Here is a 17,553-nt window from a genome sequence, read left to right as displayed (position 1 = left end):
CGAGGTTAGATGAGAATTAGCATTGGAGTTGAGTATATACTAAAAAGTCAGTTGGAAAGTTGTTCTACAGCTTCTTAATTTTTAAAATTGAGCGGTTTAAAATTATTAATAATTTTATGACAAAGAATCTTAGTTAAGAAGTGGCTAGAAGTTTGTATTCACTTTGTTAAAAACTTCTTACCATATGTTTGGTACTGATATTTTTATACTCTATGATTTTAGTCAAATCTGTTATTTTATCTGTAGATGTCACAGATTTTTTTCGTATTCGACTTGAGAATCTAAGGAATATTTTACTTAAATTTTTACATAAAAGCTATCTATTAAAGTAAATTTGCCACTGCATATTTTATAAAATGTACTCCTAAATTTGTATTAATTAATGAACTCATACGTTCGAATAATATATAATAGTTCTAATTTTGTTACCGCGGGAAAACGACGATAGGTTTGACTACTATAATGGCCGCAATAGCGCCAATGCTTTTAGTGTTTGTTCATAAAATATGAATTCCGAAAACAAATTATGGTGGTTATATCCTGCCTTTTATATTAAAAAGCAGGTTTAAAATGGATATTAACGCTGGTAAGTTTAAGTTCCTTGTCAAACAGTTGTTTATACAACTAGGTTCATGATAAATTAATTTCAACAGTTCGTACTCAATATCTTGTTAATCGTTGTAAATACAGTAGAATAATTATTAAAAAATGTTAATAATTACGTCTAAGATGTTCTCCTATTTTATTATTACAATAGTGATATGATAACAAATTTAGAGTTTACCTCGTTAACACGTCGACCGTGTAACATCTAACCAACAGATTGCTTAGTGTTTCTTTTACACAAAAGCCTCATTTATATGTTATTAAAATGCCTATTGAATAAGCACAATAACGAGCAATTCAGTGTGCTATGTTTGAATGACTAACATGTATGTAATGACATAAAACTCTTTTCTACTAAATAAAGTCGTATGATTGAAGGTACATGCTTTTAGATTGAAAATATAGGTACCTAAAAACTTCAATCTTTTTCTAATAAGTGCAATAAAATGGTTGACTTAAATCCTCAGTCTTACCAATATATTTGAAAAAATTGGTCAAAGGAATAGCTTATTGGATATTACTTAATTCTGGTAGGTTATTTCACATATAAAATAGTACTTATCTAATACTGTGTAAACAAAACATCAGTAAGAAGTTCTGAGCTTCCTGCGCCATGATAAATTCTACTCTTTAAACTGATGGATAGACAAACTTTATTCTTCAGAAGTAACTGGAAAAAATAAATGAATTAGTATGGTGTTGTTAATATATTACAGTGCTTCTTTGTGCACTGTGAAAGTTCATCATCTTTCAATCAGATTATTGAAAGATGGAGGGATTTTTTCCAATTAATAAGACTGATTTAGTTTGAGCATGCTTTGAGGTAGCCAATTTGGAGTGGGACAGTTAAGATCTACATATTCTTTTTCTGTAAAACCTATGTACCTCTATCAGGAAATGAATAAAATTGAATTGAATTGAATATAAATGTTTCGTCAAGATGTAAATATGTAACAGGGACAATGGGTATCACACAACTATATACAAAAAATCTTATTGTTTTAAGAATTTTAGAAAGTTTAAATCACTTAGCCAACATAACTGCAAATTAAATTGGCATCATTTTTTAGGAGCTACAATAAACAGCATTCTACCATTTTATACAAATCTTATAATAAATCTGTCTCTAATGTTGAAAATAACGCATTTTCTTAGAAATATTGATAGATTTTAGTTTAAGAGTCACCATAACTGAACCTTACTTTCGGGGGCTGAGTTTGAATCCCAGCATTCACAGAGGTGCATAAGCTAGAGGAGCGAGCTAGAGAGCTTTTGTAAGAAATGTGCTATTAAAGCAATTAAAATATCACTTGCTTCAACTGTGAAAGAAAACGTAGTAAGGACCTGAAACCTGAAACCTGAACCTGAAACCTGTTCTCAAAGGTGTATGGAGTCCACCAATCTGTGTGGTGGATTATGGTCTTAACCCCTCCTCATTTTGGAAGGAGGATTGTGCCCAGTAGTGGGCCGGTAATGGGTTGATATTATGATGATGATGATGACTAATTGCTTTGCAGTTAGCTTAGATACAATTAGTAAGGGTGAATTTTCAATTTAGAAGGGTATTTTGTAAGACAAGGTTTGGTTTAGTTGTGCAGTAATTTACTACATTATTTCTGAATATTATTTAGAAGAAAAAGGTAAATTTGCAACATAATAGAACAACTCTTTAAAGGACCACCACTAGCTTTTATTTCATATTTATAATATTTTACTACATACATTTTCTTTATTAACTATCTAACTCCCTTTACATTTTAAGGGTAATGATAAGCTTTTTATTATCCTAAGAATGTAAAAGGTTCTTAGTTTCAACCATTATTTTTGTGGGACGAGACCGGTGCCCTAAATGGCTGGGTCTAATAGGTTGATATGAAAAATTCATTACCCTCAAAATGTAAAGTTAGTTAGATACCTAACCTTTTAAATTCTTTTAAAAGAACCCTTGTAGGAATATTAATAGGAATTGGCAAAATTATATTTTAAACTAGTTTCAATCTACTGTTTCACAAAAGTTAATTGATTAATGCAAACATAAATTTGTACTCTCAAATATTTCTAAGAATTATTCTTGAGATTGTCAATTGGTATTTTACTAATTTAACAGCCCCCTTTTTTTTGTTATTACACATAAACTTAAATTTAATTAATATTTTTTTCTGCTGCTGATTTGGAAATATGCTACTTCAAGTGAGTAAATCTACAATAGCTAATATATAACGCTAACGCTAGAGTGACCATCTTAGGTGGTGTCGTATGTCATACTTATGACCTAGTGTTAAGATTTTAATAACCTCGGAAAACATAGGTAGCAATAAAATCAAATTAACTTACTTTGTATAATAAGTTTCTATAAAAAATATTTCTGATAGTGCACATGTTATGGGAAAATAAAATACCTCATTCAAAATTGAAAAAAAAACCAGTTTGTTTTAAATTGCCTTTTTTGTATTTCTAAAAAATTTGTAATAGGGCTTTTCTGACAAGTGGCATGGCCAACAATCTTTTGTATGTTTTAAAATAGAAAAAAAAAGTTGTGTTCAAATAAATGAAAATAAATTAGATAAAGTGATTTATCTACAATAGCTCTGGAGTAACAGCCTTTTTCTATAGAACTCATAAATAATGTAACTTCAAATTAACATTGATATTATCTTTGTATTCATAGCTGCTAAGTATTATTTTTAGAATATATTACCACACCATATCATAAATGTAGGATCTGAATACTCAAGAGCTTTAGAGCAAACAGATGAGTGAATGAATGAATGAATACACTTATTGTACACCTCAGATAATATTCACTGAGATACAAATACAATAGAGTCGTAAGGTAGAAGGTACAATTTGGTGGCCTTATCTCTTTAAGTATAGCAATCTCTCTTCCAGGTAACCAAAGGCATAGGAGAAAAAATGGAATATTTAACTTATATTAAACCTTAAAAAAAATGTGGTGAAATTTGTGTGCTACTAATGCAATACTTTCTTCGTAGAGGTCTCAAGACAGTTGTCTCTGATCGATGCCCTCCTAAGCGATTTTGACAAGACAATTACACCATGCGCTAACAAAAAGAATGAGAAAAAAGAAGAAGAAACACAGGATGCCATGCCAGACTCTACGACCAACACGGAAAAGAATAATGGAAACCCTTTCCACTGTGGTGATGATGTACTGGTGCCTAACAAAGATGGGAAATACTATTTAGGTTTGTAGTATCAACGTATAAAACTGGTAACAAGCTCAAAGAAGTAGCTAGATTTGCAGAATTATATATATTTTAAATTCTTATCATAAAATCAATTCTAATTTGAATGCTGATTGGCACAGTGAGCATGCTGTTCGATTGCCACATCTGGAAAATGTTTCTCTGATGTTTTTCAGTGTCTGGGTGTTTACCTGTATACTACAGGGGCTCCCAAGCTTATTAACAAAATGGCATACTTACAAGTTAAGAAGCCTCTAATTTGTCATGGCGCCCGCGCCCTAACCTAGCGGTTTAAAATGGCTAGGTAGGTAAACTATGGCCGATTGTTGCCGTGGATTCGATTCCTCCAACTGGAAAATGTTTGTGTGATGAACATTTATGTTTTTCAGTGTCCTGGTGTTTAATTGTATATTATAAATAGATCCATATATTATTTATAAAAATATTCATTAGTCATCTTAGTACCCATAACACAAGGTACGCTTTGGGGCTAGATAGTTATGTGTGTATTGTCCTAGTATATTTATTATTTATTTATTATTTATTTATTACTTGTTAGTCAGGCGTAATAAATAAAACATCCTCATTATAAAACTAATAAAACCACAATAAATAATAAGTTTTCAAAGTATTAAGAAAAATAAAACCCAAAAAATGAGATCGCAGAGCTTGGTGATCTAAGTGTAGGGCGAAATATGAAATTGTTGTACAAAACTATCAAAAATTTTGTTTTTTTTTAAGTACAGAAGGAGCACCTCGCGGTGCCCTGTTATACTGTAAATAATTATGTATATTATTCTTAAAAATATTCATCACTTATCTTAGTACCAATATCACAAGCTACACTTTGGGCTTATATGGTGATGTGTGTGTTGTCATAGTATATTTGTTTATTTAGTTGACCCTGGACCACTTTTACACATTACTTAAACTCTTCCGTCTATTATAATTACGTACTCTACACCACTACCCATCTTTACCTCTAAAACGTTGTAACTGCATAACCATAGAGCTTCTTGAAACTATCGCTGATACCAAATAATTAACTTTTCGTTATGAACAGGGACTATAGTAGAGTTGAGTACCAGCAATGACAACGACTCGTGCGAAGTGGGAACTGGCGTGGCCCGCTGCCTGGTCAAGTTCGGGGATGGCACGCACGCGTGGGCGGCCGTGGCGTCGCTCAAACTGCTCAGTGCTCCGCCCGCGGACGACGGGCGTATCATGTGCGTGGTGTGCAAAAGGCGCGAGGGCCCGGCCGCCAGCCCCGTCGCCAATGCTATCATCGCGTGCGACATGTGCGGCCGCGGCTACCACGCCAAGTGCCACACGCCGCCAGTCGAGGCCTGGATAAGTGGTGAGTGACCCTATCTCAACCGCGAACCCCGCAGCCGATGTGATCGTCGAATGCGTTCGCAGCCACGACTACTACGTCTTGTGGCATACACTGCCCGCAGAGGCGCGGATAAGTGTTGAGTGACCCTATATCAAAAAGGACAACAGGTGCATCATGTGTGTGGTGTACAAGCGGCGCGAGGGACCGGCCGCCAGTGGCATCACCAATGCGTTCATCGCTTGCGACTATATGCGCTTGCGGTATGCACTAAACGGGTAGATAATATAAAGTGAAAAAAATCTCCAGTTCGAGTTATAAAAAACTTAAGGTGCGTCTATCATTAGTGAGGTGTCTTAAATTGATTTTACTTTAAGCCTTAAATAGATAACGGCTATTTTAAATTACCCGGCTTCTTGTCCGGGATAAAAAATATCGTATGGACATGCGACATTTTTACAAGGACTCCTCAAGGATGCATCATATATTACGGGCCATCAGATTGGTGCAGTGTTAAAGTCAAAACCAAACGGCAATTTTTACATTAGTGTTAGTATAGAAGCGGTGATAGCCCAGTGGGTAAGAGAGCTCGACTTCACCTTCGAGTCAAACAATCTGTGCTAGTAGGACTTTCTTGTACTGCGTTTGTAGTAATACTTGAACGACTTATTGTATTGTAATCTGCTATGTCTATTTTCCACCTAGGAGCGTCATGGCACTGCAAGCGATGTGTGGACCAAAGGTACCGCGTGGCTGCGGCAGAGAACCGTGCACTGAAAAGGTCCGACTTATTTCGGTTCAAGGGTGGCCAACAACGGCGACAGCAGCAAGAACTCACACCACCGTGCGATGTAAGTTATTTATATTAATATTGGTTTAGATAGATAAGGTGGGGGTAAAAAATGTGTAATTTGGGCAATTTTTCACTTAAAAATTATTCATTGTAAAGTCAGCATCTCCTGAGGGTGCTCCGGAGCGAGAGGGAACGTGTATAGAGGGTACATTGCCGAGGATCAGTTTCGTATAGAGTATAAGGATTGAAAAAATTATAAATTTAAGATTCTCGTGCTTTTAGCAAAGGAGTATAGCAAACTAAGCTTAATTTTCATAAGTTATTGATCCCTCTAGTACTAGTAGTAGTCAGGCTCCTGAAACGAACGCTGATACCCACAGAATATATCCTTCTAATACTTCTAGAAATTGCGACATCTTAAAAAGAACAACAAAGCAAATAAATAGATTCTGCCTTTGATATCTATTTAACTTGAAGCCTCACACCTCAGCTTCCCCATCGTTTCCACAATACATATGTTATCTGGCATGCCATAAAAAATAGAACTAAGTAGATAAATTATTTCGTTCTGGACTATCCGATCTTGCTGAATATGAATAAAACTAAGGAATAGAAAGTTGATAAAACTTCTGGGGAAAGTAAAAAAACTATAAACGTTTAGAAACCGTTTATGAGCTTCAATTAAGTATCTAATATATGAAACAACAGTGTTATTGTTTTAAAAAATAAATTATTTTTTTACACACATTGTGTAACTTTTTTTTTTGTTGTTGAGATTAGATACCAGGTGGTAAATGAAGATAGTATAAGATGGCTAACATGTTCAGGTTATGGCAGCTATATTTAACCCGTACTTTTAATCGGTTTCTAAGCGACATTGTACCGGAACGCTTAATCGCTTTGCGGCACATTTTTATTGGTAGGGTGTTTACTAGCCACGGATGATTCAGAAATTACAATTTCCAAATTTCCCCTGGGATCGAATCCTGTACTTAACGGCTCCAAAATATCTTGACGGTGCGCCAGGTAAGTCATCAAAAGTGCCCAATAATAATATATATTTTTTCAGACTGCATCTACAACGTCGTCCACCGCATCGGAAGCTGGCAAAGACCAACACGAGGCCCACTGTTACTGCGGCGAGAAGAGTGATTGGCTCGCACAAGTATGTATTTAACACACTGACTTGCATGTTCGTACCCAGCTTCTGGTCTGTTTTGTGATTTTTTTATAAAGGGACCTCTATAATCAATTCTAGAGCCAAAACTACAGGGGAGCTGCCATAAATGTCATAGTCTAAGTTCGCATTGGCAGTTAAGCATCCCAATATCGTTTTAAATACTTCAAATTTCGGACATCAGGCTTTAAATTTTGTTTTGGGTACCATATATAGTATATACATGTATTGTAATGTGAGCTTTATTATGCGATTTAAAGCAAACTTTTGTGCCTATAGTTTACGATGAGGGACCATTCGGTGTCCATCCGTCACATATTTAAAAAATACTTTATGACATATTGGATAGAAGCAAGCGTTACTTTGCGGAAATCCATGATATATTATGAAAATTAAGCTTAATTTGCTATAGTCCGCGAAAAGCAGGAGAATCTGTGTTGTGTGATTTTCTTCAATCCTTATACTCCACACCAAACAGATCTTCGTACCTATTAGGGTACATTGCCGAATCGCTACACAATACACTAAAATTAAGCTTAATTTTCATAATACTTTATTACATTAGATTATTTTATTACGAGTTAGTATCGAATCTATATGGTGTGCCAAAGATGGCCTCGAAGAAAGAGTATAAATAAATTGTTCGAAACTTTCCCAGATGTTATTATGCTGTCGATGCTCCCGCTGGTTTCACCAAAGATGCGTTTCGAGTTTGCAGTATCCGCTCTACGCGGGGGATAAGTATGTTTGTTGAATTATAGCTGTGAATTGATTTTGCGTTTACCTTTATTCGATTGTGATTCGGAGATCACGTTGCCATTACAACTTGATGATAATTTTGAGACTTCCATTTGTTAAAAAACTTTGCGTGCAGGAATCGAAACAACTTCTCATAGAAAACAATATAATTCATGAACTTTTCTTAAGTAGCTGGACTAGTATTTTGTCAATATGTTTTTTAATGCTATTTCAATTCGTCTGACAGCTTTCACCAAAAGCTGGTAAAGATTATTATATATTTTATTCTATTCTACTACAAGTTATGATCTAGTCCAAAATGGTAGCGGGCTAACCTGTTATTGGTAAGCTATATTAAGTTCATACCCCTATTCGTACCGGAATGTTAACCTCCCACTTAGAGGAAAAAATCTTCCCATTTATAATAGTAAGTTTAATTTTTTTAGCCTGAGAAAATATCATAGTTAAATTGAGAAATTTCACAAGGTCAGACGCAGGCGTGAAACTGTTTCTTTGATCTCGTAAATATAATTTTTGACTTAGAATCACGAGGTCTCCTAGTTATGTGTAAATGACAAATGAGTAAACAGCGATTCAACTACTTTGTGCACTCATTGAGAGTACCGGCGCGTAAGCGTAGCTGAAAGATCACTCACTACTTGTCTGTATCGGCCGGGCATTGATGGGAATGTTCACTGTATTATTTTTTACAATATTTCGTAAAATAGAATACAGTCATCATTCCCATCATACATTATGTATGTACAATATTTCGTATTCTATATATTTTTGAGGGTTCTACTATTTATTTATTTTTAATTATGTAATTATAGTAGAGTATTTGTATTTTTATACGTTTGTATATATGTATGGAATATATATTATATTTTTAATATGTTATGTTTAATATGTACTATGTTATATGTTTATTTTATGTTAGTTTAGTTTAAATCCTAATATTTCACTAATGTTTGTTGTACCACCTACTAATACACCAGCTATTTCGCGATAAGGCCGCCAAATTGTACGTTTCTACATTATTGTGCTGTTGTATTTTAATATCTGTAAATTTTCTCTGTGACGTACAATAAAAGTGTATTCATTCATTGATTCATTCACTCATTCATAGCCGCGCTGGCCTAAGCTGGTTCTTTAAAAAAAAAATCAACCCACCAGATTGTACATATTTGCGTGCGCGAACTGCAACGGTGGCGCGGAATATCTGCGGCGGCTGGAGTTGTGTTGGTTGGAGCTGGCGCACTTGGCGCTGTTCAACCTCACGGCGTACAACGCGCCCAACTACTTCGACCTGGACACCGTCATCATGCCCTACATAATGGACAACTGGCACGCCCTGCAGCTCCCGGAGAAGGTACTGTCTACGCGATTCCCAAACGAGACCTTCTTTCCAGTCGCGTGCACTGCATATATGCGCATAAGTTCTGCCTACCCTAAAACTTTTGTATGACTCATATAGGCGAAGGATTTTTCCAATTTATGGCATCTTCCTTCTTTGACAGCCTTCTTCTTTATGCATACCCTGGTCAATAACCCTGTGCACGCCACTGCTTCTTGCTCTGGGCTTGTCTCCGTACTTTGTCGGCCGGAACCTTTCGTAGTGCCACTCATACGGCTCCCCACTGGGTCACTCCAGCTAGCCGAGCTCACTCCAAAAGCTCCCAAACTATTACATATTATTATACCTTACCCTAGCTATTGCCCGCCGCTTCGCTCACGTTAAGTTCCAACGGTTTTTTTTAAAGTATCTTGCGGCAAATTGAAAAATATGAACGTAAATTACTTAAAAAATCAGAAACTTTCATATACATTTTCATCCCCTATTTGATGCCTTTGGAGTCGGAAATTTGAAAATTTGTGGAACACGTATTTCGTTATTTTTTATCGAAAACCTAAAATCAAAGTTTCATGGATGTAACTTGAAAAATAAATTGATAAATGAAGGATTTTATACAAACTTTCATTTCTCATTTAACCCTCTTCGGGTTTGAATTATCAAAAACCTTTCTTAGCGGATCCCTACGTTGTGATAATTATCTGGTTGCAATTTTCAGCCCGATCCGTCAAGTGGTTGGAGCTGTGCGATGATAGATTAGTCAGTCAGTCACCTTTGCATTTTATATATATATATAAAAGACACCTTTTGTTGCTGAATATTATTTCTTGTTTTTGAGATGACAAATATACTGTACTTTTATGTTAATACTGATTTAGGCGACGATAGATATATAGGCCCTTAATGTCAGATGTGGCAGGATGTAGAACATGTAGAATTAAAATGTGGGCAGGAGAAATATACAACGGGGATGAGCGCCCGCGAACGTAAGCCGTAAGCACGCACGGCGTGTAAAAAATTTAAATAACCCTGACTTTCAATATACTGTACATTATTCTACTAGTCACGCCCGTTCATTTGATACCCATTTTACGCGACAACTACCCTCGTAATTTTCGAAGGAGACCCGTGCCCTGTAGCGGGCCGGTAATTGGTTGATAATGACGATGACAATCAGTTGCGTGCACAGGGTTTTCGACCGGAGTAGGCATGATGAAGCAAGTAGGTGCATTTAATTAGAAAAATCCTCCTTTGTGAGTTACACAAAATTTTGGCGAGGCAGCACTTTTGTGCATGTAGGAAGTGCACGCCACTGATTTTGATTAAACCCCTTGCAGTACGTTCACAGTTATTTTAACTCTAGCTGTAAGTTTGGGGTAATGTCAGATTGATGAGCAATGTCAGAGATAAAATAACTGTGAACAGACTGTATTTATCCAATTTGTATTACGCACACAGATGTGGCGAACACCCGTGAACGAGCGTCGGGAAAAGATCCTAACTGCACTCACGTCGTCTCGAAAACGATTCAAATGTGGCCGCGAGATGAAGAAACGCGCAACCATCTGGGGTCTACGATTACGCAGGCCTCCGCCCCCTCCTCTACAGCTTTCTTCCCTAGAGCAGGTAAATATATATTTATATAATTTATATATATAAGCTTCCGTGACGTCGCCGTCTTCGCCAGAACAGACTAAAGCCTTACAATTGAGCGAATGTGAGTGGCGAATCCAAATTAGGTTTTAAAAGGCCGTTTGCATGGCTCATGATTAGTTACCACTAACTAGCCGGCCATATCATAAGTAACACAACTGATTTGTTTACATAGCATACCTTTATTTAAAATAGCTATAATAGTACTGTGTAAAGTTTTACAAAATTCAGATCCGCCATTCTTCTAAGATCATGACGATTTATTTATTTCGCCACACAATAAACTAGATAAACATTAAAGAAAATTTAAACAACACATAAATTCGGTGTATTACAAATATTCCTAGAACCAATGCAAAACCGACACTGCGACGGTGGCATCCATCATTGGTCATTCGCTCAAGTGAAACAATATTGAAATCTTATAATTTTTATTAGTGTTTTTACCTACACTTGGAGGAATTATCCATTTTTATAAATTTAAAAAGCATATAAATTTTTTTCGGAACCGACAGGATTTGAATCTGCTACTCTCTGGCAATCGCGCCCTGAGCGCTTTTTCCAATTAAACTATGGCTCTCCTACCACCGATGCCGAAATTAGTATATGCCTTTTTACAATAATTAATATTGAAAACCGTACTTAATAATTATGTGTATTTGTAGGTAAAAGAAGGAGAGCCGTTGACAGACAAGCTTGTAAGAGAATATGCCCCGCGGTTACGGTTTCTGACCAGAGCACCATCTCCACATTCTGAAGTTTCACCTGATGATAGGTAATTTTATTAATTTATTGACGAACTCAAATCTGTCGTATTAGGTAAAAAACAATCTTTAAATGTCATAATACTTAAAACGTATAGATAGTAAATATCACACAAAGATCAGAATATATTTATATATTTTATTTTTAAATATGAGGGTATTTTATGTGAAACGTGTGTTAGCGTGCCTTGACAGTAAATCAACCCGTATGGCGTCACAGCAAACGACATGACGGTCTCTTATGCCATCATGTCACCATTCTCAACTGCCTTGTATGCGTGTGCACGCTTTTGTGTAAAACTACCCTTTGATGCATATTTTCTTTAAACATAGTTTCGATATTGTATATCTGATAGCTAAGTATATAAATTTTTTGTTAATACATGCAAAGATTGTTTAACTATAATAAAAATACCTTAACTGACAAAGTTCATAAATGTTTATATTATTGAAGTTTAAACATTTTTTCTAACTCATACATAATTTTTCAGTTCACAACCTTCCAGTAGCAACAACGATAAAAGTTCCTATAAAAGTCACCACCAACGGATGATAGTTCCAGTAGATGGCCACTGGTTGAATCTTATGATGGGTAAACGGTTCCACGAAAACCTGAACTCGAACTCCAATTCCGAAAATGATTCCGCAAGTTCCTACGAATCAGTCAAAACAACTGAGCGCGACGAGCAACCATCTCCATCCGTCTGTACGTCCACCGCGAGGAAATCCGATGCCAAAGATGATACTTTAGGAAAAGTGACAGAAGTTAGTGAAAACGATTGCAACGAAGCTAAATCGACCCGCGAAAACTCTCCCGTACCACCGCTCGGTACATCCCTCCTACCTTGCTCGGTGAAATTAGACAAGATACCCAAAGACACTGAAGACATCAACTCCAGCAACAACGACACTTGTAACATAAACATCAATACCCATTCGTCAAGGATAGCCACAATGAACCTCGAAGTGTCCAAGTTATCTACCAAAAACATAATTGAACACTCTAAAATAATGTCACTCCAGCACATGGACAGTCTACCACCGTATAGTAATAATTTCACACCCGAACTGGAATCCTCGGGGGACGAAACGTCGAGTAGAGGCACGCTAGACGCTATAATACCACCGCTTAAAGATTTTCAGGGCAAAAACAACCCTTTTCTAATGAAGAATTCATACCCAAAAATCCCGTTTTCGACCAATACGAACTTGTACAATAAGCAGAATGGACGAAGTCACTATCATTCTCGATTTTCGTTGCCCAACCAATTAAATCCGCTGGTGGGGCCCATGATAAGACCTTTAAAAAGAAAATTAAGCGAAAAGGATATCGTGATTGGTCCGAATGGTGAAGTCAAGAGACGGAAGTATAGACGGCCGCGGAAACATCTACAGTTGCAGGTTGGTTTACTTATTGCCTAGACTTGTAAGATTGCAGAGAGAATAGAACTTAAGTAATTTTGTTAATATGCAGACTAGAAACTAATATACTGTAATTATGATGACAGTGGTAAGTGATGATGCATCAATGTATGGAATACTTATTCACTGAAGGTACTCATAGTGGGGAAAACTGAAGCCTAAATGGTGTTCCAGTTGTTAAGTATTTTATGACTAAACTGAAATGTATGAATTTTCGCTATATTTAGTCCAGCAAGTGAAGTTTACCTGTAATCCTACAAAATCTGATAAGAATGTTAATAAACCTCGAGTTTGTAACAGTCACAAATTAACTTTCAAAAATTATACATTCCTGCCTCGTAATTATTCGTTCCAGCTGAAACCTCGTAAGGCTTCAGCTTCCCTTTCGAGGGGACCGAGTTCGATCAGCATCGTAAGCATGCGTGATAGTTCTCCATAATGTTCTCAAAGGCGTGTGAGATCAACCAATTCGCAGTTGGCCAGCGTGGTGGTCTCGCCGTTCTCAATCTGTGAGGAGACCCGAGCCCCTCTGTAGTGGGCCGACAATGGGTTGATAATGATGATGATGATGAATAATTTGTTTTAAGCGCAGTTTCACAATTAATTAAAATTTCTATTATTCCAGCTCAACAAGTCTTGTCCACTGCCTGATGATGCTTCAAAGTCAGCCCAGACGCCTCCAGAAAATGGCGACGTTACACCGCCAGCTACACATAATATAAACGTCAAATTCCACGGCAGGCGATTAAGGCAGAGACCAGAGAAAAACTACTATGAGAACGCGCGAAAAAATACAAACAACAGCGCCAATAGTAACAACAGCGTGAAGAGTTTACAGTTGAGTCCTCATAAGGCAAGCAGTGGCACCACCGAAGTCGATGCTCGGCAATTGTCGGCGTTGAAATCCAGTGTACAGTCGTACTTTAGAGCGGGACAAACGTTCCGCGTCCTCGCGCGAAGAGTCGCGCCTGGTCTCACCCCAGCCTACCTCATAGAGTGGGACTCCGCCTCGTAGTGCGAGGCGAACATGAATTTATTTAAATATACATATTAATGTAATTTTAATATATAAGTGCTTGTCTGTAGCCTAATTTAGTTGTACAGTAAGATCAAGGAATGTGATATATTATTATTCCAATCTGATTTTGTTTTATTTCCATTGTAACTCATTTTATATTATTCGTAAAAACACGCCATGCACCGCAAACATATATTTCAGGCATTTCCTGCGAGCTTCAATTATTCACGAATGACCATTCTCTGCAGTCTTCTGCACGCATAGACAAGCCCCTTTGTATAATTTGACTCTAGCGCCGGGCAAGAAGTGAATTAATTACCTAGAATCAAAGCTCAAAATTCTCTACAGCTCGTCTGCTAGGTCCCTTTGCAGAATGTCTGATTAAATGGCAGAACAGTTTGGACTGATATTAGGCCACACATCTCTCGCTCTAGTATTTGCATTTATTTACCCCTTGAATTTGCTCGCATGAGAATTTAACAACTATATTTTAGCTCCGTCATAAAGGCACAATTTATCATAGGGATTGTGGGGAATCGTGGAATAACCAGACTAATTTACCTATCATCATCACCTACAAAAATGTGACTCGTTGGGAATTTTCTTTTCCCATTGAAACACTATTATGATTCCACCACAAGTTAGCCCTTGACTGCAATCTCACCTGGTAGTATGTGATGCTGCATTTCATTACGGTTCCCAACAATTCACACCCAAGGGACAGTGTGACTCGCTGGGAACTCTCCTTTTGTTCGATGACTTAATGTATGCAATCTTGTAGATATTGACATGATCCTGTTGCTGTAGAAATCTTGGGTCTTCGACCAAAATGCAACAAGAATATATCTTATTTATATGTCATTCAAGGAAAATCTGGTCTTCTGAACTCTTTGCTTCTGACGCTAAAAAACCTTGAGTTATTTATGGGTCAACAAGGTTGGGGTCTTAGCCTCTGGATGATCATATGCCAGTATTGTTTAAGACATTATAAAACCTTACGGAGAGATCTTTAATAGGGACCTTTTGTTTTCTTACGCTGCTTCTCTGATAGCCCTGCTGCAAAGAGATTCTTTTATAACTACAACTAACAATGAGCTTCGCGATTGTCTAAACCATGAAGGGCAGGTATTTATGTCAACTGAGAAACCCTATCCGACTTTTATCGTCAAATGAAAGGTTGTGTGAATTTGATACATTTAAAAACAACTGTAAATTTCAGAAGAGACTGTCAGAATCAATTAATTAAGCTGACAAAAATATATAATTACTTATATTTTTATTGTAATACCTACTCTTGGAGAATCATTTGTGGAGATGGTGTATCAAACATAAAAATTAACGGAGCAGGTATCATACACTTGAGTGAACAATGCACGGTGAAGGGAGAAGATTTTTCAATATTTTCACATCAACTAGCACCTAGACATCAACCCTGAAAGCGTTATTCCAGCAATAAATAATGTCCTAAATTTGTCATTGCCTAACATAACTACTGATTTATCAGAGGAAACGAGTATCAATAACAGCTTAAACAAAATCAAGGAGCAAATTCAGGTGATGAAGAAGAATGCCGAGTCAGCGGAACTCGACAAATCAGGACATGATATACACCAGTATATCCTCAGTTACGGATTGATAGCTGCAGCAGCGGCCCTGGGAGGACTCATCTTGTAGAGGAGGTGCAGGCACGTACGGGTCGTGCCTCCCTCTCCCGCCCCGCTCCAGAGGCGAAACAAATTGATTTTAGTGAAGTGAGTGTGTGCGTGAATAAATCTAAAAATAAAGTGAAGTGTAGTGAAAATTTAAAACAGTGTGAGAGTGTAGAAATGGTAGATATGGCCACGTCGCCACTGCCAAAAAAGTGCGTTCGGTTTTGTGATTATGAAGAACATAAGGTTTAGTTAAGAATCATAAAAATGTATTAATCATCAGTTCATGCCTTTTGTTAATTGCTTAATCATTATCATTGTCATTCCAATTTTATTGTGATAATTTGTTATCATTGCACCTCTCATCTCGCGGTCGGGAGCATGTTCGGGCCACTGCGTGTACCGAACACTGCACCGTCAGCAGTTCACGCAATCGTCGAGCCTCGTGGCCATAACTAGGACAGTGCACTTCGGGCCGCCACTCGACGCGTACTCATTATCAATATCATCATATCATTTACATATCATTATCAATTATTATCATTGCAAATACAGTCCACTTATCAATCTCTAGCAATCTCTATCATTTATCACCGCTCCACAAAGGACTACACCCCACATACAGTCACCTCTGGAGTGGCCGGCGCGATATCGCAGATGGCGAATGCCCTCGCGGCAACTCTTTCCTGCCACGTCTAATTACCTGACTACCTTAAATGCAAGAGTGAATAGCCATTTTCTAGGCAAGCGTGCTCCAACCTATATATCATTGCTTTCTTACAGGCATGTCCTGAAGCGCTGGCTTATATGTTTATAATTTTAAATAAGGTAGTTGCAGGTCAGAATCTGTATCAGAGTAAAATGGCATTAAACAACCGGCAGGGTGATTACGTATCTCGCGACAGCAATGCTAAAGGCGTAAATCTTGCAACCACTGCTGTCAAACGTCACTTTTCCTTACAATAAATAAACAAAAGCTGCGGGTTTTAAAGCCTAAAAAGCTTCGCATACTTTCACAGTATTATGTCCTTTGGGATCTTGTTGTGGGGAAATGCTGCAGATATTGAAAGTATAAATATACTACAAAAAGAGAGCTGTACGATCAATATATAAACTTGGATCACGCGAATCGCTTCGTGAAAAATTTATACAAATATGTGTACTTACAGTACCTTCGCAATATATTTATAACTAGCGGACCCTCGCGCCTTCGTCTGCATATGAGTCTATCAAAAATCTGGAACAGATCTGATACTAACATCATAATCATCGTGGCTAGCTATGTAGGTACCCTTTATTATTTTACGTGGTATACAGAGTTAGTAAGTTGTCATTATTTTAGTTGATACATACATATATCCATTTGCACCCCATGCCTTTGCACCGTAGCACTAAGTACTGTTACTGTTTTCCTTGTATTTTTCCTATTGTGTTGTGTTTCAATAAAGTTTTTCTATTCTATTCTATCCATCCATACTCACAAACTTACGCATTTAGTAGGATGATATACATGCATTTGTTCGTTGTCCTATATGCCTTGCGACTTGCTGTTATTTATGAAGAGTTATGTCCTTTATCTCGCACAATATTTATCAGATCCTTATTAAAATAAGACGGTACATGCTTGATAGTATGCACTTTTAAATAAAAAAAAGAATTATAAAAATCGGTTCAAATTTAACGGAGCTATGAAGTAAAATTAATAAAAATTTATATCGCATTTCCCGGAGGAATCTTATTGTTTATCGGGATAAAATGTATCCTATATGTTGACCCGGAATATCAGCTACCACTATACAATATTTTATTTAAATCCGTTCAGTAGTTTTCACGTGATGCC

General features: G+C 36.9%; 1 protein-coding gene across 1 annotated transcript; it reads left to right on the top strand.

Moving 5' to 3' along the window:
- The first annotated feature begins 269 nt into the window (after nucleotides 1–269).
- On the top strand, nucleotides 270–14,189 carry LOC120637913. Its single transcript, XM_039909979.1, has 11 exons — nucleotides 270–586; nucleotides 3,600–3,812; nucleotides 4,876–5,169; nucleotides 5,851–5,996; nucleotides 7,008–7,103; nucleotides 7,774–7,856; nucleotides 9,030–9,225; nucleotides 10,666–10,833; nucleotides 11,526–11,635; nucleotides 12,116–13,025; nucleotides 13,672–14,189. Exons 1-11 carry the CDS (start codon nucleotides 571–573, stop codon nucleotides 14,059–14,061), a joined length of 2,622 nt encoding a protein of 873 aa, XP_039765913.1. The 5' UTR covers nucleotides 270–570; the 3' UTR covers nucleotides 14,062–14,189.
- The last annotated feature ends 3,364 nt before the right edge of the window (nucleotides 14,190–17,553 follow it).

The sequence above is a fragment of the Pararge aegeria genome, chromosome 4 (assembly GCF_905163445.1).
Source record: "Pararge aegeria chromosome 4, ilParAegt1.1, whole genome shotgun sequence".
In the NCBI taxonomy this organism is placed as follows: domain Eukaryota; kingdom Metazoa; phylum Arthropoda; class Insecta; order Lepidoptera; family Nymphalidae; genus Pararge; species Pararge aegeria.
Note: the sequence above shows the minus strand (reverse complement) of the source record. Positions and strands in the feature narration are given on the sequence as shown.

Bases quoted from the DNA above. Each gene is read 5' to 3' on its own strand.
- LOC120637913 (XM_039909979.1), top strand. The intron at 5,170-5,850 runs GTGAGTGACCCT...TTTTCCACCTAG, and splicing joins AGTCGAGGCCTGGATAAGTG to GAGCGTCATGGCACTGCAAG. The intron at 5,997-7,007 runs GTAAGTTATTTA...ATATTTTTTCAG, and splicing joins AACTCACACCACCGTGCGAT to ACTGCATCTACAACGTCGTC.